This window comes from Notamacropus eugenii, chromosome 1 (genome assembly GCF_028372415.1).
Source record: "Notamacropus eugenii isolate mMacEug1 chromosome 1, mMacEug1.pri_v2, whole genome shotgun sequence".
In the NCBI taxonomy this organism is placed as follows: Eukaryota; Metazoa; Chordata; class Mammalia; order Diprotodontia; family Macropodidae; genus Notamacropus; species Notamacropus eugenii.
Genome location: NC_092872.1, coordinates 182,546,604 through 182,572,833, shown reverse-complemented (window position 1 = coordinate 182,572,833; position 26,230 = coordinate 182,546,604). Strand labels below are relative to the sequence as shown.

Genomic DNA, 26,230 nt, shown 5'->3' with positions numbered 1-26,230 from the left:
CACAGCAATACCACTACTAGATCTGTACCCAAAAGACAGAAGAGAAAAAAGAAAAAGGATGTATATGCACAAAAACATTTATAGTAGTTGTTGTTATGGTGGCAAAGAATTGGAAATTGAGGGAATGTTCATTAATTGGGGAGTGGCTGAACAAGCTGGGGCGTATGATTGTGATGCAATGCTATCATGCCATATAACAAATCACTAGGGAAGTGGTTTCAGAAAAACCTGGGAAGACCTACATGAACTGATACAAAGTGAAGTGAGAAGAATTGGGAGATCATTGTGCACAGTAACAGCAATGTTATAATATTGATCAACTGTGAAAGACTGGGCTATTTGACTATACTGCTCCAATGATCCAAGATAAGCCCAAAGGACTCATAATGAAAAATTGTTTTCTTCCTCCAGAGAGAGAACTGATGAACCGTGAGTACAAATTGAAGTATAATTTTCTCACTTCATTTTTTTTTTTTTTTTGCAATTTGACTAATGTGGAAATATGTTTTCCATGATTTCATATATACAATTAATATCAGATTGCTTGCCTTTTTAGGGGTGGAGGTGAAGAAGAGAATTTGAAATTCAACATTTAAAAAGAAAATAATGCTTAAAAAAATAAATAACAAATTAGGGGAAAAAAACATTTTTGGTGCAGTAGAACAAGCATTGACCTGAAATCCAATCTACGTTCAACTACTTGCTGCCTGTATGACTTATAGCAAATAACTTTGTTTTTCTTTGCCCAGGTTTTCTCATCTCTGTAAATGAGATGATGGAAGACAGGGGTTTACTAGAGTAATTCTAAGGTCCCTTCCAGCTCTAAATCCTATAAAACAATAGAGTTTTGAATTTCAAATTAATTTCATTTCAGAAAGAAAACCCTAGTCCATTCTCAAGAATTCCCAAGCCAATAAAATTCTATTCAAAGTCTTAATGACAAGGTGATACATAATTAATCCTCCTTTTCAGCACATTAGCCAAACACTCATTTCTCAGCTTCTCCATTCCCAGCCAGAACACAAATCTCATGAAATTCAATGTGTTTTAAGCACTAATTCTATGACAGGACACAAATATAAGGACAACTATGGTGAATTTTCTAGAATCCCATGCAAATACATCAGGTAGAATTACTTCTAGTCAATTTTATTAGTTAATGTTCATATTAAAAACAACACAGATCATCTTTATTTAGTATTTAGTTTATCATTAAAAATAATACTCAAGTAATATTCAGTGCATCTTTAAATTACAAATGTTGAAATTGACATTTTTGTCCTGACCCAAGTCATTCCTTTGTATGAATGTCACTTATATCACATCTCAAGTTAAACCAGTAGAGGCTGACCTGCCTTCATAAAATATGGACAAATATCATTTTCATAGAAAGCATTTCTATATTGATAACTGTACTTTTTTATTATTGCATGTTTCTTACAGTCAATAACCATTTTAGGAGAATTTTATATTTGGTCGATAGAAGATGGAAGTCCTGTCAGTAGATTATGCCTTAAGACAGAGGTATGTGTATGTACATACATATGTAAAAAGCAGGTATTTTTCATGTTAAATGCTATGGCAACCTACCTTTTCATTTCCACATGAGCTAACCCTTAGTTCTAGTGCTAACTTTGCTGCTATATTAACTTGGTCAAGTGAATTATTTTTTCTGGTCCTAAGTTTCCTCATATATGAACTGAGGGGATTGGACTAAATGAACTCTAAAATTCCTTATTCAAGACAATAGTAATCACAAGGTATTGTCAAAAAGTAATTAAAATGATTCTACAAACCTTGCTTAAGTCACTTTCTTTACTGCAGTGAGGCTATTTATTATGTGTGATTTCATTGGTCTATAATAATTATGCTAAATCTTCCTCTGATCCAAGTAAATTCATACTTCCCTTGCAACTGTCAAAATTCAGTATGTGAATGACTTATCTACAGAGTTAAACCCTATAATATTTTCTAAAATACATCTAGGAGGGAAATAATCCAGGTAGGAAAGGGTAAGTTATCGCAACTGAACCACAACTTTTTCCCACTACGCATAATTTCTTAGGTGGTTATCTGATCTCCTCAGTCACCTTGGCCTAGGTGAAGACAAGTCTTGTTTTTCCTTAGCTCAACTGAGATAAGGGTAGTTTTTTAAAAAATGACAAAAATTATATAACTGGGGGCATGTAAATAAAAACAATTACAAAGGGCAATAAACAGATGAGTTTATAGAGCATACAATCCTTATCCTTAACAAGCTATGGTATAGCTTTTAGGGTTCTGTTATTAATCCTTATTTCATGTCTGCCTTCACTGCTCTAACGCAGAAAGGGATCAGCAACCATTTAAAGAGAACAAAGGATATCAAATTGTCCCCTAGCAGCTAGATGTCATACTGTTTGTCACAAGTGTGTGGTACTGTCTATTCCCTAGAAGAATTAAGCAGAGAACTAGGGCTGTTAGGAACATGAAAATTTGTGTTAAGCAATGCTTCAGTTGTGATTGCAGATTCTTTCCCTCAGTGATAATCTCTCACAACTAAGAATTCTGAATAGGTCAAAATGAATAATTGATTTTAAGTACTTCATTTTACATAATTATTATTCATAGTATGATTAATCTAACTTTAATAATGATTTTATAGCTAAAAGTAAGTCATGTAATTTATAATTTATACCTCATAAACTCGTAATATATTAACGGATACATTTTCTCGACAAGGTTACGTTCTGTTAAAGATTAAATGTTTCTAGTTTCTGTTAAAGATTAAATGTTCCTATGTATCCTAAGGGATTCAATTAGCTTCATCTATTGGTAATAATAATAGTAATGGCAATAATGGCTGATATTGATATCATGCATAAGATTATCAAGTGCTTTAATATTTTAGGTGATCTTCCTATTTTCCATATGAGAGGCAGTGTGTTGTAGTGTATGCAGAGCCAAAAAGGCCTGAGTTCAAGCCTGCCTCTGGCACATCTTGGCTATATGACCTTGGACAAGTTATTTAACCTCTCAATGCTCCAAGAAACTCTTGAGATAGTGAAGGTGCATTGGTAGAGGGAATCTCCTCATCTGAGTTTATATATTATACCAACAAAATCAAAGGTCCAATCCCAGTCCCTATCCTGGTATTACATATATATTTATAATTTATTTTAGAACCTGGTGCTGTTTTATTTGTTCACCTATTTAGCCTTCGAAAATCCTGGGGGAGGGGAAGGGGTTGTGGGGAAGAGTTCTAATGTGAGTCTTTTATGCCAAAGCTAAAATTTGGGCATTTATTTTGACTAGGTAAGTGATATGGCTTGCTGCCCCTCCTCCCTTTCAGTGGCTGTGGGGACCACTGCAGGATATATGCTGTTCCTTGACATTTCTGATGTCAAATCCCCTCGACTTATTCACAAAATCCTCCTGACTACATCTTCTATACAGCATATACAGTAAGTAAAACCTGGAATAGATGCTATTTGTGATACCTTGTATGATATGTTAGCTGGGAATACCATCAATCAATATTTCTGAGGTCCTAGCTAGCATAAAGACAGTAGGCTTTTTTCTTTTTTAACTATTGGTTGAATTATTAGATAATTATTTTATCCCCTTTTAATGTGGAAATGAATAACTGTTTTTGTTTATTGACATTTCACTTCTTTGCTTTTATTATTTTAAATTTTTAGAGATTTCAAAATATTTTAAAATCTTTTATTTTATGATTTTATCAGGGATTGGGTGTAGGGCACCATGATTTAATAATATAGCTTCATTTGGAAATTGTTGATATAAATCTTATATGATGGATTTTTATTTCAAATTAACTGTGTTGACATAGTGTACTTCATTCATGTCATTTTCTGTAACTGAAACATTAACTATAGGTTAACGTTTCATCATGGGATTGAAATAACAGAATTAGGGAGTAGGAAATGACCTAGTTCAATCCATCCTCAAAATGGATCCCCACTAGAACAGACTTGACAAATGGTTGACAAATACACATGTAGCCTCCTCTTGAAAACTTTCAAAGGGGGAATCCACCATCTTTTGAAGTAGCCCATTTCCTCTATGGTTGGGCAGCTAGGTGATGCAGTGGATAGAGCACTAGTGCAGGAGTCAGGAGGACCTGAGTTCAAATCTCACTTCAGACACTTGACACTCACTAGCTGTATGACCTTGGGCAAGTCACTTAACCCCAATTGCCTCATCCTGGGTCATCTCCAGTCATCCTTATGAATATCTGGTCACTGGATTCAGATGGTTCTAGAGGAGAAGTGAGGTTGGTGACCTGCACAGCCCTCCCTCACTCAAAAAAACAAAGTCAAGTGCAAGCCATGTCGTTATTTCTCTGATGGCATGGTCTTCTTCAGCAATGAAGGACAAGCACACACACATTCTCCCTTTGGTTAGCCCTAATTGTTAGGAAATATTTTCCCAGCATCAAGCTTAAATCTTCGTCTTTGTAATTTCTTCCCATCGCTCCTAGTTCTCTTTTCTAGGTCCACACAGAAGAAATACAATCTCTCCTCCACTTGATAGCCCTTCAAATACTTGAAGAAGCACCTCCTGAAGTAATCTCCTATGTAGAATTTGAGTCCTTGGGATTATCCACATCCTTTCTCTGAACCCTATTAAATCTTCTTTCCCAGAATCTAGGGTGCATGACAATACCTTGACTGGGCAAAATATCTGTTTTAAGGGACTGATACATTTATTATACTCTTGGACATAATTTGTAAGTTGTCCATGACATTCATATGTTTTAATTTTTGACCGCTACCTTCCTCAGTCTTCCCTCCCTTTTTTCAACCCCCTTCCCTTTTACTCCCTTTTTCCCTTACTACTTCTTCCTTCCCTTTTAGCCTCTCTTCCTTTTCCTTTCCCATTTCCCCTCCTACTGCCTAAAGAGCTAGTTAGATTTCTATACATAACTAAGTTTGTTGTTCCTCCTTGAACCAAATCAGATAAGAGTGAATCTCAAACAAAGTTCATCTCCCTTCCCTCTTCCCCTCTACTATGTTTTTGTGCCTCTTCTGTGATGTAATTTACCTTTTTCTGCCTCCCCCTTTTCACATCTCCTATTATAACCCTTAAATCATATTTTCATCATTGCATCATTTAATTTATACCACTCCCTCTATCTATGTATAACCCTTTTACGTATCATAATAGATATACAATTCTCAAGATTAACAGGTATCATCTTCCCTTATAAGGATGTAAACAGTTTGCCCATATTGAATAACAATTTTTTCCCCTGTTTACCTTTTTATGCCTCTCTTGAGACCTGTGTTTGAGCTCTGGCCTTTTCATCAGGAAGGTCTGGAAATCCCTTATTTTATTGAATGATTGAATATCCATCTCTTTGCCTGATATATTATATTCAATTTTGCTGGGTAATGAATCCTTGGTTGTAGTCCCAGCTCCTTTGCCTTATGAAATATCATATTGCAATCCCTCCAATCTTTTAATGTAGAAGTTGCAAGGTCCTGTGTAATCCTGATTGTAGTGCTTCAATATTTGAATTGTTTCTTTCTGACTACCTGCCATATTTCCTCCTTAACTTGATAGTTCTGGAATTTGGCAATGATATTTCTTGGTGTTTTCAGTTTAGGATCCCTTTCAGGAGGTGAATGGTAGATTCTTTTGATGACTATTTTGCCCTCTGCATCTAGGACCTCTGGGAAGTTTTCCTTGATGATTTCTTGGAAGATATTTTTCAAACTCTTTTTTCATCATGGCTTTTTGGTAGACTAATAATTCTTAAATTTTCTCTCCTGGATCTATTTTCCAAGTCAGTTGTTTTTCCAATGAGATATTTTACATTTTCTTCTATCTTTTCATTCTTTAGATTCTGTTTGACTGATTCTTGATGTCTCATACAGTCATTAACTTCTACTTGCCCAATTCTAATTTTTAACAAATTGTTTTCTTCAGTTAACTATTGCATCTCCTTTTTCCTCTGTTCACTTGTTCCTTTTGAGAAGTTATTTTGTCCAGTTAGTTTTTGCACTTCCTTTTCCATTTGTCCAATTTTCCCAGTTAGATTTTTTTGGCTCCTTTGAAAAAGGTTTTGTGCTTCCTTTTCCATTTGTCCAATTTTAAATTCTTCCATTATTTATTTATTCATATTTTTAAAATCATTGGCCAGTTTTTCTTCTACTTCCCTAATTTGACTTTTAAAATCCTTCTTGAGATCTTCCAAAAATGCTCTTTGGGCTTGAAATCAGTTCATATTGCCTTCTGAAGTTTCAGATGGGAGTACAGTCTCAATGCTGACCTCTTTGGTATTCATGTTTTGGTCCTTGTCCCCATAGAAAGATTCTATGGTCTTATCTTTTCTGATTTGCTTCTTGCTCCTGGTGATCACCTGGTTTTGAAAGTGGGTCTCTGCTTCTGGGGCACAGTGGGCTCTGTCCTATAGTTCTTGTGCTTATAACTTTAGGCTTTGTGTGTTGTGGCCTCTGGTTCTTTCAGCTAGAAGCTAGAATACTGTAGCTTACCTGGTGCTGAGCTGGTTGGTGTGCCAAAGCAAAGGCCAGGTGAAGCCTTTCCAAGTTTTCCCAGAATTACCCTGGAGTTACCTGTATTAAGTGTGGGATAGGGGTTGTCTGGCCACAGGAGGTCTCCTCACCTGAGTACATGCAAGCTCAGTGGTTGGTGAACCCTATTTGCTCCAATGTCTTCCCTATTTCCCTGACTCTACTGAGGCAGGTCTGGGGTCCTGTGTTGATGATTACAGACTCCACCTCCTGGGGCTCAGGAACTCCTCTCAGTTTGCTGAGGTTGGGCTGTCTGGGGCAGCTCCAGTCCTGCACTGGTGGCCTTCAGCCACAGCAAGAGGGACCCCCTTTGTGATTTTTCTAGCCTCACAGTTAAGAGACTGTTTACTCCTTCAACTGATCTTACTGTTCCCAGATTTTTCCTGGGAAAATATTTTCTGGGTTTTTCAAGGTGAGCAAGGGGAGGGGAGGGTAGAGCATTTACTGATCACTCTGCCATCTTGGCTCCCGGAAGTTCAAGTAGATGACTTACAGACATATAATCTGCAGGCTGATATTCTCAGGAACAGCTGTTGCAGTTACCTGGGGTTCTGTGGTTCTCTTTTGCTGAGTTCCACTGGACTTTCATCCTGGCCTGATATGTTTAAGATTCTGCAATGCTACTGCTGCTTCAGATGGCCTGGGGATTCTTATTCAGCTTTGCTATGGTGTGGTCTACACTGGTACAACCTGTGTGTTGTGTGCTCCTCCAGCCCCATGCAACAGATCCTTCCTGTCAATCTTCCAGTCTATCCTGGGTTGGAAATCTACCACTCTCTGTCTCCTGTTGGACTCTGCCACTCTAAAATTTGTTCTCTTTTTAGAGGTATCTGAAGGAGTTTGTCTTAGAGTTTAGGTGAGTAGTTGCTCTCACTCTGCTATCTTGGCTCCGCCCCCATGACATTTATATGTCATGTCTTGGTCATTATAAAGGAAGCAGCCATTAGCTTGAAGCAAGGCTCCTCCTTTGTAGTGTGAAATCTCTGACCTGACCTCTGACTGCAGTGATCTTTTATTTCTGAAGTCAAGAGTAGGGATATGGAATCCCCTTTCTGAAAAGTTGCCATCAAGGATGTCTATTGTTCCCAGTATCATAACTCATTCTTCTATTACATCCTGGTCACTCTGGGATTAAGCAGTTATTTATTTACAAAGGGAAAGAGAATTATAAATTCAGACATGATAAACTGAATAAAGTAGTGCCTAGTTAAGAAGTCATCATTATTCTCTAGGACTCTGAAACAAAATCTTCTGACCCAATCTTAGAATTCCTTCATCTTTTTCAAACTTGATTTATAAAATATTACCCAGGTGAATTGACTCCTCCCTTTTCTAAGAAACTAACAGCCTCATCTTTTCTTTCACCATTCCCAATACCCCTTTGACTTTAAAACATAACAAAAATTGTGTCTGGTGTAGAGGAAAGGACATGAGTTTTGGAGTGAGGGAACTAAATCTAAGCCTACCGCAATGACCAGATGTGTGACCAGGGAAAATCACTTGACTTCTCTGAACTTAATTGTCATGCAGCATGACAGAAGATTAGATTTGAAGTACAAGAAATATGGGTCTTATTGGTCTCAGATGCTTACTTGGTGTAAGACCAATGAAAAATCACAGAGCTTCATAGTGCTTCCTCATCTGTAACTGTCTTTGTATAACCGACTTCAAATGGTTGTTGTGAAGAATATATTTTTGAAAACCCTAAGAGGCTATACAGATTTCAATTCTTATTATTAAGGTATACATGGAAATTATTATAGTCACTACTGCCATCATTATGATGTTTATTTCCACAGGGAAATCTGAATTAATAGGGCATTTCAAGAAAGGTCAGTTCACAGAATTTTCTCTGACTCTTTCAAAGGTTAGGCAGAACAAGTACCTGAAATCTGTTTCTTGAAAGTACTTGTTAATTACATTTTGTCCTCTCAGACAAGCTAATATGGTTGTCAAAGAAATAGAAAGATTATGATAGTTTTCCCATCACCTCAAAAACATTATGAAATAGCACCTTGAAGGTTCACAAATATAAATCCCTCCATAACAGTTACATATTTTATTTAAGGAAATGCTTAAAATTGCCATCTAAAAGAGAGGCTGATGATGAAAATGTATTATCCTCTTAGACTTACTGTATTTTTTCAGAATTATTTGTAAAAGTCCATTTTGATTTCTACTCATATGGAAGATGGATTAGATGTATTCTATGTGGCCTCAGAGGGCATGGAACTATCACCAATGAATAGAAGATATAGAAAGATTTCAGGAGACTCCACAAAGCCCTATTCCAACGCCTGTTTATGGCAAGAAAGTAATCCCGGCCTCTTGAAGGCTATGCCAATAAAGCACACACTTTGGCAAATTCCTGATGGTTGTTAGTGATGGCCCCAGAAAAAGACTAGTCTATTTTCTGAGGATGAACCTATCTGATTACAAAATTAGGTTGTCTGGCCATCCGCAATTTAATTCTTTGGCCATGGTAATCTATGCAATGAATAAAAATGCAAAAATTGCCCTCAGGCCTGTAGAGACTCCTTGCTTTTCTACAATGACAGTTGGAAGTGCAGCAAAAAGGGATCACAGTCTACATTTTTTTTTAAGATAACCTGTGAATTTAGGTAGCTTAACTCTTTACTAATTACTGGAATAACCAAATTATATCATTCTCGACACTCTCATGGTAAACAAATTGGAACAAAGAAGAAGAAACAATATTCAAATGGTAGGTTGACTCACAAGTTCTCATTGGAGAGAGACAAATGAAGGAGTTGGTGGAATTGGTTTTACAGCATAAACAAAATCAACAAGAAACATCATTTCATAGATTATTAGTTTGTCTTACGTTGCAGGATTCGTGCTAAGTATTTACAGAAAAGACTCCTATGAAAATCACTTTTGCTTATGCATCGATATTTGCTCTAGAGAATGAAGAGGTAAAGAAGTCCCACAAACTTGATAAGACTCTCCAAATGAAATGAATATATACTTTGCTTCTCAATGACTTCAATGAAAAGATGGGAAGAAATGAGGATGGCATATCACATGCTGGAAAACATAGAGTAGGAATAAGGAATAAGAGAGGCCAAATGATTGTAGTCTCCATGAAAGTTTCATACTTATACGTGATGAATAACCTCTTGGTTTTTTAACCTACTCAATTCCTGTGATCTACTCCTCTGTGACATCTCAGTCACATACAAAGATCATTGTACACTTGATCTTGCCAATGCCTACAAATGCACCACTTCTATGCAAGAAGCCTGAAATCACCTTATCTGACTTTCCACCACTCCCTCTGCCTTTCCTTGTCTTCCCTTTTTGCGCATACCATGAGGAGTCCCTCGACCCCTCAGTTCTTCCCCAATCATTCTCCCCTGCACTTGCCACTCTCTCTTGTTTTCCTTGTCTTGATCTCTTGGTGAATCAGTTCAACTCTACCTATCCTCTTCTCATTTTTCCCCTTTGCATGTTTTTTTTTTTAGTTTTTCAACATTCACTTTTATAAGAATTTGAGTTTCAAATTTTTTCTCCCTCCCTCCCTCCTAACTACCCTCTCCAAGAAGGCATGCAATCTGATATAAGCTATACATGTACAATCATATTAAACATATTTCCACATTAGTCATATTGTGAAAGAAGAATCAGAACAAAAGGGGAAAACCGCAAGGAAGAGGAAGAAAAAAAAAGTAAAAACAGTGTGCTTTGATATGCATTTAGTCTCCATAGTTCTTTCTCTGGATGTGAGCATTTTCCATCATGAAACTTTTGGGATTTTTGGATTGTCTTAGATCGCTGTATTGCTGAGAAGCTAAGTCTCTCAATGTTGGTCATTTCACAATGTTGCTGTTACTATGTACAATGTTCTCTTGGTTCTGCTCACTTCACTAAGTATCAGGTCACATAAGTCTTTCCAGGTTTTTCTAAATTCTGCCTGCTCATCATTTCTTGTAGCACATAGTATTTATTACATTCATATACCCAACTTGTTCAGTCATTCCCCAACTGATGGGTATCCCCTCAATTGCCAATTCTTTGCCACCACAAAAAGAGCTGTTAAAATTATTATTGTACATGTGGGTCCTTTTCCCTTTTTTATGATTTTGTTGATATACAGACCTAGTAGTGATATTACTGGATCAAAGGGTATGCCCAATTTGGTTGCCCTTTGGGCATAGTTCCAAATTGTTCTCCAGAATGGTTGGATCAGTTCACAACTCCACCAACAGTGCATTATTGTTCCAATTTTTCTACATCTTCTCCAACATTTACCATATTCCTGTTTTTTCATATTAGCCAGTCTGATAGGTATGAGGTGGTACCTCAGAGTTGTTTTAATTTGCATTTCTCTAATCAACAGTGATTTAGAGCTCTTGTTTATATGACTATAGATAGCTTTAATTTCTTCACCTGGAAATTGCCTATTCATATCCTTTGACCATTTATCAATTGGGGAATAACTTGTATTCTTATAAATTTGACATAGTTCTCTATATATTTTAGAAAACTGTCCTCTTAAGTTCCTTGCCCCCTTATCATTTCACCAATGGATCCTGGCAAGCCTCTGCCTTGAATCACTTCCACCATCCTCCACCTTCTCTCCTACCCATATGGAAACAAAACTGGAGAAAACCACACAATCATTCTGATTGAGACCACTACACATTTATGTTATACAACCCCAACTGGGCCCTGATTGTTTTCTGCTAGGCAATCCTTTTGTGCCTCCCTTATCAACTCACTATTGCAGTGATTCAAACCTTTTCATTCCTCCTCAAAGCTCTGATGGCTTCCCCTGCCCCCACCCTCTCAACTGTGAAGCTTGCCTCATATTTTACATGACCATTTGCATTGATTTTCTTCTTCTCTTCCTCATCTCATATCATTCATATGCCTTCTGCCACTATCTTCTCTTTTGGTCCATCTCACATGAAGAGGTGATCTTACTCATTACCAAGGCTAATCTCCCTACCTGCACAACTGATCCCATTCTATCTCATTTCCTCTAATATGTTGCCTCTCTGTCATCCCCACTCTTTCACATATTTTCAGTCTCTATTGGTTCCTTTCTTACTTTCCACAAACATGCTCATGTCTCCCCCATCCTCAAAAAACCCTCACATGACCTATCCATCCTGCTAACTATGATAGCATATCTCTTCTACTCTTTGTAGCTAAATTCCTTGAAAAAACCATCTACTGTATTTGCCTCCACTTTCTCTGTGTCTTAACCTCTTACAACATGACTTCCAGCCTCATCATTCCACCAAAACTGCTCTCTCCAAAGTTTTCAATGATTGCCAAATCCAATTGCCTTTGATAGTCTTCATTCTCATTGATCTCTGACATTGCCTTTGACATTGCAGAGTACCCTATTTTCTTCAATACTCTTTTCTTTTGGTTTTTGGCACACCATTCTCCCTTTGTTCTCCTTATTTGACCTTTCCTTTTCATCTTCCTTTTCTTGATCCTCATCTAGATCACACTCTTTAACCATATGTGTCCCCCAGGGATCTAAACTGGGCCCTCTTCTTTTCTTCTTCTGTACTATCTCTGTTGGTGATCTCATCAGCTCTCATGGATTTAATTACCATCCCTATGCTGATGAATCTCAGATCTTCCTATCCTGCCTAACCTCCCTGCTGGCTTTCACTCTCACCTCTCCACCTGACTTTCAGACATTTCCAACTGTATGTACAATAAATGTCTTAAATTCAACTTGTCCAAAATGAAACTTATTATCTTTCCCCCAAAACCTCCTCACCTCCTAACTTTCCTATCACTGTCAAGCACAAAGCCATCCTCCTAGTTCCTCAGGATTGTAGACTAGGCATCATCCTCTCCTCCTCACTATCTCTTAACCCACCCCACCCCCACCATTCATTCTGTTACCAACGTCTGTCAGTTTCACCTCTGCAACATCTCTCAAATACACTTCCTTCTCTCTTCTGATACTGTTGCCATGCTGGAGCAGGCCCTTATCACCTCCCACCTTGACTATTGAATTAGCCTGCTCTTGGGTCAGCCTGCTTCATGTCTCTCCTCACTCTAATCCATCCTCCATTCAGCCACTAGTGAGTTTCCTAAAGTGCAAGTCTAATCATGTCACCTCCTCCTGCACTTTAGGAAGCCTATTTGAGAGATGTTGCAAACATGAAATTGACAGACCTTGGCAACGGAAATAATATTAAATAAGAGGCATTATGATCTGTTTTTACACTGCACCCTAAGGATCATAGGACCTTTCCATGTGACTTACAGCTGAAAACTTCCATATGTGTTCCCTCCCCCACTAGAAAGTGGGCCCCTTGAGGGCAAGGACTAGTTTAGCTTTTTATGTATATCACTAGAACTTAATTCAGTGCGTAGCTTAGCACATAGGGAGCTCTTAGTAAATACCTCATCAATCTATACATAAAGAATCTATATATGTGTACAAACATATATACATATCTACGTGCATACATACATACACAGATAGATTCTATAAAATGAGCAATTGGTCCCAGAATTAAGCAAGGAAAGAAAAGTGGGTAGTTTTAACTCTGAAAAAAATTTAAACTCCTTTAATCACTCCCAAACTTCTCACTGAAACAAAGGTCCATCTTTTTAATACTAATTTTCCTACAGTGATATTTTTTTAATACTGATTTTCTTCCAGTATTTCTTCAAGTTGTGAAACACTGCAATCTCTGAAGCAATGAAGAGTTATGTGATCAGTCAGTCAATACACAAATACTTATTATGCACTTACTAGGTGCCAGACTCTGGGCTAAGCACAGGAAAGTGAACTGCGTAGAAGAAATGGAGTAAATGACATCACCAGAGGAAGGGATGACTGAAAAAGAAATTAGTCTGCCCATGTGATGAGAGGAAACAATAACTGATGGACAATCAGTGAGCTCCACCAATGTTGTATTGATATCAAAAGAAAATGCAAATGTCTCCCAAAATGTTGGGCGATTTCCTCGAGGTAGAGTTATGGAAAGACAGGGACAAAGAACTGGACAATCTAGTTGAGCTTGAATGCATTGTCATGTGTATGACTGTAGCAACATCTACGTTAATAAGATGACATATCCATTTGAGAATAAGGAAGGACTTCTTAACAGTCTGAACTCTAAGAAATGCAATGTGCCGGAGAGTCAAGGATGTGAATTAGGAGTCAGAAGACTTTAGTTTAGATTCCAGATAACCTCTGTCACTTTGAGCAAATCATTTAATCTCTCTGGGCCTTAGGCTCCTCATCTGTAAAATGGGAAAGGGTTAACTGGATAACCTCTTAAGTCCTTTTCACATATTCTCTTATGATAAAAAACTACAATATAATTCTATTTACGTTTTTTCTAGTTATGACCAGCATGGTACATTTTTGATAATTGGAACATCTGATGGACTTATTTTCTTGTTAAGTTCCAAACCCTCAGAAATATTCAGGATTATTGGATTTACAGGTACAGATTTACGCACAGAGATAGTATTTATTAATTTATATATTTTTAGTGTCTTTCCTCCAAAGGGTCAAAGTTTGGAGAATGAATGAACTATGAGTGTAACAACTATGATGGTGAAGTTTACAAAACTTATCACAATATATTTAGAAATAAGAGTTTTGCAAACACAGAATGTCTTCTTGGTTTCAAATGATGAGCTATGTTCATTCATTCTTGAATACTATAATATAAATATCCGACTTTTAATGAAGATCTCTACTTCATGTTTTCACTGCACATACATTCTTTATTTGTTCCCTACACAAATCATTGAAATCATATTAAGCTTCATGTATGATGAAAGTAGAAATAATTTTCATTCATATATATGAAAACTTCTTTTATACCCTTAATGCCACTGTCTTCAAAATGTGAAATGCAAAAAATACTATAAATCTAGAGTCTTAGAGGCTTGCTAAAAGAATATGCTGTTTTATGAGTAAAATGTCTACTTTGGATTGTAGAGTTCACTCTATAAATAAAATCCCATTGGTCCCACCCAGAAAGTTCAGATACAGAAATTTAATCATGGAGTAGCTTATAATTAGATGTTTTAATATGAATAAGCAAATTTCTTAAAATGATCATCAGTGACAATTTCTATGTATGTCTGCTAATGTCTATTTTCAGAGGTACATGGTAACATTTTACAAATTTCTACAGTTTGTGTTTGGGGAACTAACACAATTCTAGTAACGGTCCTTGAAGCATCTTCAGAAAATGAAAGAAGCAAGCTAGAAATGTTCACTCTGACTGATGAAATCTTAGCAGGTAATAAATGAGGACAATAATAAGAGCTACTATTATTAAATGTAATAATTATTAAAGTACTAAGAATTACCAAATTATCATGTATTACTAATTCATGGTAAGTATACTATTACTAATTTCCTCCTGAGTCTTTTTCTTTTCAGAGCATTGGAAAAGTTTGCAGAACTTAAACCACTGCTAAATTGTTTGATTATTTTATGTTATTTTTTTGCTTCATATCTTCAAATATACTTTAAGTTCAGTTAGATTGTTGGCTAGTTATTTTAATAACAAGCAGCTTCCCCAACAAAAAGAGGTGTATAAAAATAAATTCTACAAATCAATTTAATGTAGATGTAAGAGAAGTCAATAGCTATAAACAGAACATGTCTTTCTGTAGGTGGTGTATTGTAAGACAGCCAAAACTACCAGAATGCTTTTGTATTTATTTTATGTCTCTTTGTACACCCATGAATTACTTTATTCTACGTATCTATTGAACTATTGAGTTTTCTAAGTCCTAAGAATATAAACCATCTATCCAATGGCATACAACTTGTTAACACTGGAGTTTACAAAGGATCAACCTGCATCAGTTGGTACAACACATTTTGTTTCATCCACAAGGCAAAGAAAATAGGGATAGTAGGATGGAATTTTTATTTCAAAGGAAAGTGATAATATCTGCTTGTAATTATTTGTATTTAAGGTACATTTACATAGACAGGAAAAAGGACTTATCAAATATATTTCCTTGTCAACTGATGCACCTGGTCCTTCTAGAGTTAATATTGGAGAAGTAAAAAATATATAAATAATTCCAAAAGACTCAGATTTATTTCACCAATTAGTGTTGCTTAACGGATCAGAATTTAAGAACACCTCAAAGGATGGAACAATTTTTCATGCCATCTGATGTGCCTGGTCCTTCTAGTGTTAAATGATCTTTTCAAATATTTTTGTTTTTCATAAATAGCACATTACTTATCTTTATTGGTTTTAAAATTTAAATTCTGAATATATCTAAAGAGATTTATTTTCTTCCCCATTTCTTGTAGATGCTGCCCAATATGCTGATGAAAGAGGGAGACTGAAAAATGAATTATTTGCAAGGACTTTGTATGAAATAGATCTTCCCTTATCGTCTGCTATCCTGGATTACGAGTGTGAAAAAATATATGGCTTTTGTAGCCATGTGCCATATATCTGTACCTATGGTATTCCTAAACAGGTATTCCTCTATTGCCATTAATATAGTAAAATGTAAATATATCATTTTCCTTAGTAATTAAGTCAAATAGAATATATGGATTAGATTGCATTTTCTTGGCTCATCCAGAAGATTTTAATCAACACGTTGTTTGCTGATGTTAGATTCATACTAGCCTCCCTTGGAGCCTATCATAAAATGTTCCATGAACACAACAGTTAATAAGCATTTCGATTTCATGAACACTTGTGGAGATAGCAAGATCAGTATGATAACCATTCTATGTGTAACTGAGGTAGGGCAGTGGTCATGGGAAATGAGTAGATTAAAGTTAGGGAAGTTAGGATATTTGAGGGAGTATCAGTATATTTGTAAAAGTCTCCTAGTATAAGGGCAGAAGTTGGGGTGACCTATGAAAGAGGTACTGAACTCATTGAGGAAGAGATATCCTGGAATCGATAGATAACAGCTGCCATAATCTTGACTGGGTGATCAATTTTTTGTCTCTTTTATTTAGTATTTTTCCCCAGTTACTTGGAAAAACAATTTTTAACATTCATTTTTAAAACAATGAATTCCAAATTCTCCTCCTTCTTCTCTCCTTACCCCCACCCCCACTGAGAAGGAAAGCAATTCAATATAGATTATGTATGTGTAGTCATGCAAAACATGTCCATAACATTCATGTTGTAAAAGAAAAGATAGACAAAAAACTCAAGAAAAATAAAGTAAAAATAAAAGTATTCTTCAATCTGTATTCATACACCATCAGTTCTGTCTGGGGATGTATAGCATTTTTTATCATAAGTCCTTGAGAGAGGGGGCGGAGCCAAGATGGCGGAGTAGAAAGATAGATGTGCTCTAGCTCTCCTCCTTGTAGCCCATAAATTACCTGTAAAAAATGACTCTAAACAAATTCTAGAGCAGTAGAAGTCACAAAATGACAGAATGAAAAAGATTTCTAACCCAAGACAGCCTGGAAGGCTAACAGGAAACGTCTATCAAGCCGAGTTCAGAGTGGAATGCAGCCCAGCCTTGGCACTGCCATGCGACAGGGACAGGACTGGAGCAGGCTGGGGTGTGGAATCCTGGACAGCAGCTGTAGTTCCCAGATTCCTCAACCCACCAATGCCAAGGGCAGTTTCAAAGGTCAGTGAGAAAGCTCTTTCACCTGGGTGAGAGGGGAACGCGGTCTGGCCCCAGCCCCAGAGTGGAGACAGTCACTGTGGTAGCAGTGTCCATTTTAGGAGCCCTTGGCCTAAAGACCCTGATGGAATCGATGGGCTGATCTGGGTCTCAACCCTGAGTGGCAGTCCTGTGGTGAGGAAGAGCTCTGGCTGGAATGGTTTAGCTGGTGGAGACTCTGGAGAGGGAATTCTACTCACAGATCCTGGGCAGAAAAGCTTGTAATTGCTCCCAGACTAGAGCGCAGGCTGGGAGAGAAGTAAACTCCTCTCCCTTGATTGTGCCACCTTGGAGGGACTGAGAACTTACAGGTCTGTAGAGTACACCCTCCACTCGACAAAGGACTAAAAAGTCAAGTAACTGGCTAGGAAAATGCCTTAAAAAGGGGAAAAAATAAGACTACAGAAGTAGTCTTTCTTGGTGAACAGGTATTATTTTCCATCCTTTCAGATGAGGAAGAACAAAGCATACCATTGGAGGAAGACATAAAAGTCAAGGCTTCTGCATCCAAACCTCCCAAAAAAACATGCAATGGTCTCAGGCCATGGAAAAGTTCAAAAAAGGATTTTGAAAATCAAGTAAGAGAGGTGAAGGAAAAATTGGGAAGAGAAAAGAGAGCAATGCAAGAAAATCATGAAAAGTGAGTCAACAGTTAGATAAAGAAGACCCCAAAATATGCTGAAGAAAATAACACGTTTAAAAATAAGCTAACCCAAATGGCAAAAGAGGTCTAAAAAGTCAATGAGGAGAAGAATGCTTTAAAAAACAGAATTTGCCAAATGGAAAAAGAGGTTCAAAAGCTCACTGAAGAAAAGAGTTCTTTAAAAATTAGAATGGAAGAGATGGAAGCTAATGACTTTATGAGAAACCAAGAGATTACAAAACAAAACCAAAAGAATGAAAAAATAGAAGACAATGTGAAATATCTTATTGGAAAAACAACGGACCTGGAGGAGAGACAATTTAAAAATTATGGGACTATCTGAAAGCCATGATCCAGAAAAAGAACCTAGACATCATCTTTCATGAAATTATCAAGGAAAACTGCCCTGATATTCTGGAACCAGAGGTAAAATAAATATTGAAAGAATCCACCTCCTGAAAGTATCCAAAAAGAAAAACTCCTAAGAATATTGTAGCCAAATTTCAGAGTTCCCAGGTCAAGGAGAAAATATTGCAAGCATTCAGAAAGAAACAATTTGAGTATTGTGGAAAGACATAAGTCCTTGAGAATTGTCTTGGATCATTGTGTTGCTGAGAGCTAAGTCATTCACAGCTGATCATCTTACAATATTACTGTTACTTTGTATACGGTACATTTCACTTCACATCAGCCCATGCAAGTCTTTCCAGTTTTTTTCTGAAAGCATCCTGCTCATCATTTCTTATAGTACAATAGTATTTCATCATAATCACATATCACACCTTGCTCAGCCATTTCCAATTGATGGGCATGGATGCTTAATTTGTGATAAGAAGAGTCTGGAAACAGCAATGGGGAGCAAGGAGTATTCTGAGTCTCCCACTACAACGAATGAGTTGAGGTGTATGAATTAAAGTGTAACTGCAAGGGATGCAATATCATTAAGAAGGAGCCATATTTCAATGAGAACCAGAGGCTGGAATGAGAAAGGAAAATGTTTAAGATAAAAATACGTTTGTTAATTATGGAACAGACTTTCCAGAGAGTGAAGTGGAATGGGTAGGTAGATCTAAAGTGGACCTTCAAGAGGCTCCAATAAAGGATGTGGGAATGAGAGAACAGGCAGTAGTAGATTATTGAAGTTTGTTTGACAACAGCCAGGGATTCATACTCATTGGGATGAAGGAGACAATACATCCTAACATGATATCATTGGAGTCAGTAGTGAATAAGCCAAGTTTCTTATATTAAACATAAGAAAAATAAGAGTGTAGGTTAGCACGTATGAGTAAATTACTTTTCTTTTTTCTTCCTTTTCTTGTTTCCTATACCTACATAAACAATAGAAATGTTTTATATGTTTTACAATGGTGGTCAAAGTGTTAACAAATGAGAAAAAATCACTGGGGTATTTTAGTGGACTGAAAGCTCAAGATAGTTCAATAATATGATGTGGCAGTCCCCCAAAGCCAGTGCTATCCTATGCAGCATGAAAAGAGGCATAATGTTCACAACAAAGATGATGGTTTTAGTGTACTTTGCCCTGGAATACTGCATTCAGTTCTTCGTGGCATATTTTAGGAAGTGCATGAAAAATAGGAGTGAATTTAGAGGGTAATCAGGATGGTGAGGAGACTGGAAACCGTGAAATGTGATGTTCATTTGAAGAGTACTTAGGGAGATATGATTGTCACTAAGAATTTCAGGGCTTTCATTAATAAAATAGAGAACTGAGTTAAATTTATAAGAATACAAGTCATTCCCCATTTGATAAATGGTCAAAGGATATCCAAATGAAGAAATTAAAACTATCTATAGTCATATGAAAAAATGTTCTAGATCACTGTTGATTAGAGAAATGCAAATCAAAACAACTCTGAGGTACTACCTCAAATGTATCAGATTGGCTGATATGACAAAACAGGATCATGGAAAATGTTGGAAAAGCTGTAGGAAAATTGGAATGCTAATGTACACTTTTGGTAGAGTTGTGAACTGATCCAACCATTCTAGAGAACAATTTGGAATTATGCCCAAAGGGCAACCAAATTGTGCCTACCCTTTGATCCAGCAATAGCACTACCACATTTGTATCTCAACAAAATCATAAAAAATGGAAAAGAACTCACATGTACAAAAATATTTATAACAGCTCTTTTTGTGGTGTCAAAGAATTGGAAATTGAAGGAATGCCCATCAAGTGGGGAATAACTGAACAAGTTATGGTATATGAATATAATGGAATACTATTGTTCCATAAGAATAATGAGCAGGTGGACTTCAGAAAAACCCTGGAAAGATTTATATGACCAAATGCCGAGTGAGGGGGGAAGAACAAAGAGAATGTTGTACACAGTAACAGTAATACATATGTATAATGACCAACTTTGATAGACTTAGCTGTTCTCAGCAATACAATGATCTAGGACAATTCCAAAAGACTCATGATGGAAAATGCTATCCACATCCAGGGAAAGAACTGTGGAGTCAGAATGCAGATCAAAGCATAATATTTTCACTTTTTTTGGTTTTTCTTTCTCATGGTCTTTCCCTTTTGTTCTGATTCTTCCTTCACAATATGACTAATGTGGAAATATGTTTAATATGATTGTACATATATAGCCTGTATCAGATTGTATGCTGCCTTAGGAAGGGAGTAGCAGGGAAATGTAGAACTTGAAATCTTATAAAAGTGAATGATAAAAACTAAAAGTTATTTAATTAAAAATTATTTAAGGACTTGTCTATGGAAGAAATGCTAAACTTGAAGAAATACTAGACTTGTCTCATTTGGTCTCAGAGAGAACTAGTAACAGTGCATTGCAGCAGAAAGAGTTCTAGATTTGGAGTTAGAGGATATGTTTAAATTCTATCTCTATCACACTTGCCATTGTGTGGTGTTTTCATTGAGTCATTTTCAGTCAAGTCTGACTGACTCTTTCTGATCCCTTTTGGGTTTTCTTGGCAAAGATACTGGAGTGGTTTTGGCATTTTCTTCTTCAGCTCTTTTTACTGATGAGAAAACTAAGGGGAAAAAGGTTAAATGACTTTCCCAGGGTCACACAGCTAGTAGCTGAGGTCAGATTTGAATTCGGAAATATGACCTGACTTCAGCCCCAGTGCTCTATCCACTCTGCCACCTAACTGCCCTTTGCTATCTATGTAACCTTGAGAAAATCACTCAGACTCTCTAGACCTGTTTCTTCATTTGTAAAATGAGAGGGTTAAACCAAATGATCTATAGGGTCTCTGAAAGTGGTCGATTTAAGCTTGATTCAAGAAAAAACTTCCTAACAATTGGAGCTGTTCAAAAGTGAGATAAACTGTTCAAGAAATAGTGGGTTCTCCCTCTTCAAGAAGAGATATAATATATGACCATTCATCAGTACCCTTGGGCTTTTTGTTCAGGTAAGGGTTGGATTAGATGGCCTCTTAGGTGCCCTCCAGCTTTGTAATTCTATAATGTTGTGATTATTGTTCTAAAGGTTCATACTTTTTCCTTGCCTTGGGAATGTCAATCAGCACCTTAAGGATGCATTGTCTTAATTAACAGTTCAGTGATCTTTTTTCCTCTAATCCTAAATGTGTACTCTAAAAGGAAATCATTCATCTTTCTTTTTAAAAATTCTTATTGTATAAATTATTCTTCTGATTCTGTTAATTTCACTCTGCATCAGTTCCACACAAGTATTTCTAAGTTTCTGTAAACCCATCCCTTTCAACATTTCTTACTACCAAGAGAGAAAAAAGAAGAAAGAAACTGTTCAAGAATGGTAAGGGATTTTCACTTTAGAAGGAAAGAGGGAGAGTGACAGGCAGGTTTGTAATTTATTCCTTTTTATTATTTTATTTCACCTTCCTCCTAATTCCTTAGTATACCTTTTTAATCCCCAGCTGTCTTGGATGAATTACAGAAAAGATGATTTGCTTACTTTTGATTCCCTCTGGGGTTTGCTGAAAACTGGATGGAAGAGAAGGGGAAAAGAAACCCCTTAGAAGGGACTTTAAGATTCTCCCGTGGATTCCAAGATATGTGTGTGGTGGAAAGAAAGGAATGAGGAATTATTTCACAAGGCTATATAAACATGAGAAAGGTATCATGATGTAGTGATGAGAGCTTTGGACTTGGAATCAAGAAAATTTAGGTTCAAATTCTATCTCAGACATCTACTAGCTCTGTCACAATTTTCTGGGCTTCAGTTTCATCCTTTCTAAAATGAAGGAGTAGACTTTGATGTCCTTCATGGTCCCTTCTGACTCTATAGCTATGATCCTAGGATCCCACTACTAGAAGTGTGTATGTCCATCCTTTGTTGCCAAAGAAGACCATGCCATTAGAGAAATAATGACATGACTTGCACTTGAATTTGTTCTTTTTTTTTTGAGTGAGGGAAGGCTGTGCAGGTCACCAGCCTTACTTCTCCTCCAGAGCCATCTGAATCCAGTGACCAGATATTCATCAAGATGACTGGAGAGGACCCAGAATGAGGCAATTGGGGTTAAGTGACTTGCCCAAGGTCACACAACTAGTGAGTGTCAAGTGTCTGAGGTGAGGTTTGAACTCAGGTCCTCCTGACTTCTGCACTGGTTCTCTATCCACTGCACCACCTATCTACCCCCTAGGATCTCACAACTATCCCTACTATCAAATGAACCAACAACCTTTTAAGAAGTAACTGTGCTAGGCAATGGGCTAGGTGCTACAGATAAAAGTCAAACTATCCTTGTCTTGAAGGAGTTGACATTCTATTGAAGAGATGCTATATGGACAAAATGGGGACAAATGGGATGGGTAAGCTCAGTAGCAGCTTAGGGAAGGTATACTTAGAGATGGAGAGGATGAGGGAGTGCATTTCAGATGAGGGAGTGGGAGATTAGTGCAAAGGTAACAGGGATTGGGATGGCCAAAAGTTAAGAGAGAGGATCATAGTGGATAACTTTTACTGGCAAATTGCACTTGGAACATAAAATTGCAAACCAAGTAAAGTTTGTCTTTGCTGTCCTTTTACCTTGATCTCCCATTTTCCTCCCCCTTTCTACTCTCCCAATTCTTGTCCAGCTTCCCAAAGTCTTTAACTAATGGGACCAACCTAGTTGGAACCTCAGAAATGCCTCTAACCCTGTATCTTTCTCTCCACTCCTCCCTTCCAAAATAAAAACCCACACCACCTTATATTCCAGTAAGAGTGGATCTCAAGAGAGAATATGATTAATATAAAGTTCTACCTTTTTAGGGTTGAGAAGGGGGAAAAGAGGAGAGGTGGCTCAAAGTGGCATTTGGAAGAAAATGTATGTACCTTTATAATTTACAGTTGAAAATTAAACATTTAGGCTAAAAAACAGAAGGGTAGACAAGTGGAAAATGCTAGATACTCAAGACGCAGTAGGCAAGGAATATGGCAACCTTCTGTTTGATAAACCCAAGGACCCCAGCTTCTGGGATAAGAACTCAGTGTTCTACAAAAATTGCTGGGAAAACTGAATAACAGTGTGGTGGAAACTAGGCACAGACCCATACCTGACACGGTACACAAGAATAAAGTCCAAATGGGTACACGATCTAGGCATAAAGATTGATACCATGGAAAATCTGGAGGAGCAAGGAATAGTGTATTTATTAGATTTATGGAGAAGGGAAGAATTTTTTACTAAAGTAAGAGATAGAAAGCATTATGAAGTGCAAGATGAATAATTTTGATTACATTAAACTGAAAAGTTTTTGCATAACCAAACCATTAATAATGCGACCAAAATTCGGAGGGATGTAGTAAATTGGGAGAGAATTTTTATAGCTAATCTTGGGGATAAAGGTCTAATTTCTAGAATATACAGAGAACTGAGTCAAATATACAACAATACAAGTCATTCCCCAATTGATAAATGATCAAAGGATATGAACAGGTAATTTTCAGAGGAAGAAATTAAAGATATCTATAATCATATGAAAAAATGCTCTAAATCACTTTTGATTAGAGAGATGCAAATCAAAACAACTCTGAAGTACCACATCACACCTATTAGATTGGCAAACATGACAGAACAGGAAAATGATAAATGTTGGAGAGGATGTGGGAGAGTTGGAACACTAATTCATTGTTGGTGGAGCTGTGAGCTCATCCAACCATTCTGGAGAGCAATTTGGAACTATGCCCAAAGGGCTACAAAAATGTGCACATCCTTTGACCCAGCAATGTTGCTTCTAGGACTGTATTCCCAAGAGATCATAAAAATGGGAAAGGGTCCCACATGTACAAAAATATTTATAGCAGCACTCTTTGTAGTTGCCAAAAACTGGAAATCAAGGGGATGCCCATCAATTGGGGAATGACTGAAAAAATTATAGTATATGAATGTAATGGAGTACTATTGTACCATAAGAAATGATGAACAAGAAGACTTCAGAGAGGCCTGAAAAGACTTATATGATTTCCACCCCTGAGCGAAAGGAACAGAACCAGGAGAACTTTGTGCACAGCAACGACCATAGTATGCAAGAGTTTTTTCTGGTAGACTTGGATCTTCATAGCAATGCAAAGACATAAAAAAAAATTCCCAATGGTCTTCTAAGGCAAAATGCCTTCCACATACAGAGAAAGAACTATGGAATTCAATCTCAGAATATAGCAGATCATTTTTGTGTGTGTGTATGTGTATTATGTCTTGATTTGTTATATAATTTCTCCCATTTATTTTAGTTCATCTACACAGCATGGCTATAGTGAAAATGTATTCAGTAGGAATGTATATGTAGATCCTATGTAGAATTGTATGCCATCTTGGGGAAGGAGGGGGTGGGGAGCGATAAGCGGGGGGGAGGGGGAAATCTAAGTTTTATGGTAGTGATTGTAGAACATTAAAGATAAAAAATTAAAAATATTCATTTAAGTAAAAAAAATAAAGCAAAATAAAATAAAAAAAGAAAATTAAACATGTATGACATAAAAGAGACATTAATACAAATAGATTTGTAGTGACTGAAATGTTTAGAGAGATTTTTCTTTTTCTTTTTAGCCAGGTGCCCACATCCAGAAGAACAGCCTTCTCTCCCCTATACTGGGGAGCCTGCTGAGACTTTGTTAATCCTTACTTTAGAGAGTGAAAGCTGAAATCTCGTTTTCACCATATATTGATGATATAACTGGGCTTACAGTAATAGAGTCTGAAAAAGTTCTGCTTGTAAAAACTCATCAGATGAACCACTTTGTGAACAATGTGGATGTGGGGGGTGGTTCTATCAGCAGATGCTTAAATTCATCAAGAGCTATTTGAATGTCTTCATTTTCTGCCTTTTATCAGTCCTTGATAAAGTAGGGGATAAATCTGATAGATTCTGACAGAATATGCCACAGACAGGCAATAAAACTGCTTCCGTTGGGAAAATTCTCCTCAAAAGGAAGACTCAAATACTTAAGAAACGAGAAAAAAATAAAGTTGAAAAAAGGAGCAATAAATAAAACCCATTAGGTGACACAAACACATGTACTTGCTTATTTTCAATCTATAATATGTATTTTTTTTTACGATATCAATAATCAAGTTGCCAACACGCTGTGGTTTGTTATTATTAGCAATAAGAATTATTTTCATAACTTTGAATACAGTTTCATATTTTCTTCTTGGTTTACAGGGTAGTGAAGACATAGTTCTTAAACTACAGAACAAAATGCCAAGCAAACATTATGGAACTGGAATGCTGTATCTGTCATATCATGGCCAGTGGCTGGCATCAACAGGCAAAGATGGAATACTGAGCATCCGTGATAGAAACAGTTTGGTAAATATTAATATCAGTATGAAGCCTTCAGTGTCACATTGGGAAATAGGAATGGATTTAGACTAAGAAGCAGATACTCTTAAGAATTTTGGCAAAGAAAATATTGGCTTTTATAACTTCCTGATCTTTGACTTATACTGTATTGTGGATTTTCAAATTTATTGATGCCTTATATTCCAAAACAATACATTGAATCTTTTTAAAATAATTTTTCTTGATATTTTCTGTTTCTTATATCACCATAGTATCCGATGTGTCTTTCTCCCTTCCCCTCCCAGAGAGCCATCTCATATGACAAATCATATTTTTAGAGAAGAAAAAGAGGGGGGAAAAGTCAGCACAGCTGATTGATACATTAAAAAAGTCCAGAAATGTGCTGGGAGCATTTTCTCATACTTCTTCATTTGAATCCAACTTTATCTTTACAATTTTGTCACATTTACTTTTGATTTTTTGAGATGCAGTTGTTCTTTGCATTTACACTGTTGTAGTTGTGCGTACAGTTTTCTTGGCTCTGTTTACTTCACTCTGTATCACTTCATGTAGATATTTCATGCTTCTCTGTATTCATCACACACATTTCTCATAGCATAGTAATATTCCATTCTATCTATAGACCACAACTTGTTTAGCCAT

General features: G+C 36.7%; 1 protein-coding gene and 1 long non-coding RNA gene across 7 annotated transcripts in view; one reads left to right on the top strand and one right to left on the bottom strand.

Annotated features, from left to right (window-relative positions):
* Positions 1–26,230, bottom strand: part of LOC140512388 (uncharacterized) — a 209,785-nt gene that overhangs the window by 70,089 nt on the left and 113,466 nt on the right. The window lies entirely within an intron of this gene.
* The window catches only part of LOC140512357 (cilia- and flagella-associated protein 43-like), a 193,199-nt gene that overhangs the window by 68,668 nt on the left and 98,301 nt on the right, over positions 1–26,230 (top strand). For all 4 annotated transcript variants that reach the window (XM_072621506.1, XM_072621508.1, XM_072621516.1 and 1 more), the window contains 6 exons: positions 1,444–1,524; positions 3,295–3,443; positions 13,890–13,993; positions 14,663–14,803; positions 15,841–16,013; positions 25,448–25,594. In XM_072621506.1, coding sequence (XP_072477607.1) covers positions 1,444–1,524; positions 3,295–3,443; positions 13,890–13,993; positions 14,663–14,803; positions 15,841–16,013; positions 25,448–25,594 — 795 coding nt within the window. The remainder of the gene's footprint in view (positions 1–1,443; positions 1,525–3,294; positions 3,444–13,889; positions 13,994–14,662; positions 14,804–15,840; positions 16,014–25,447; positions 25,595–26,230) is intronic.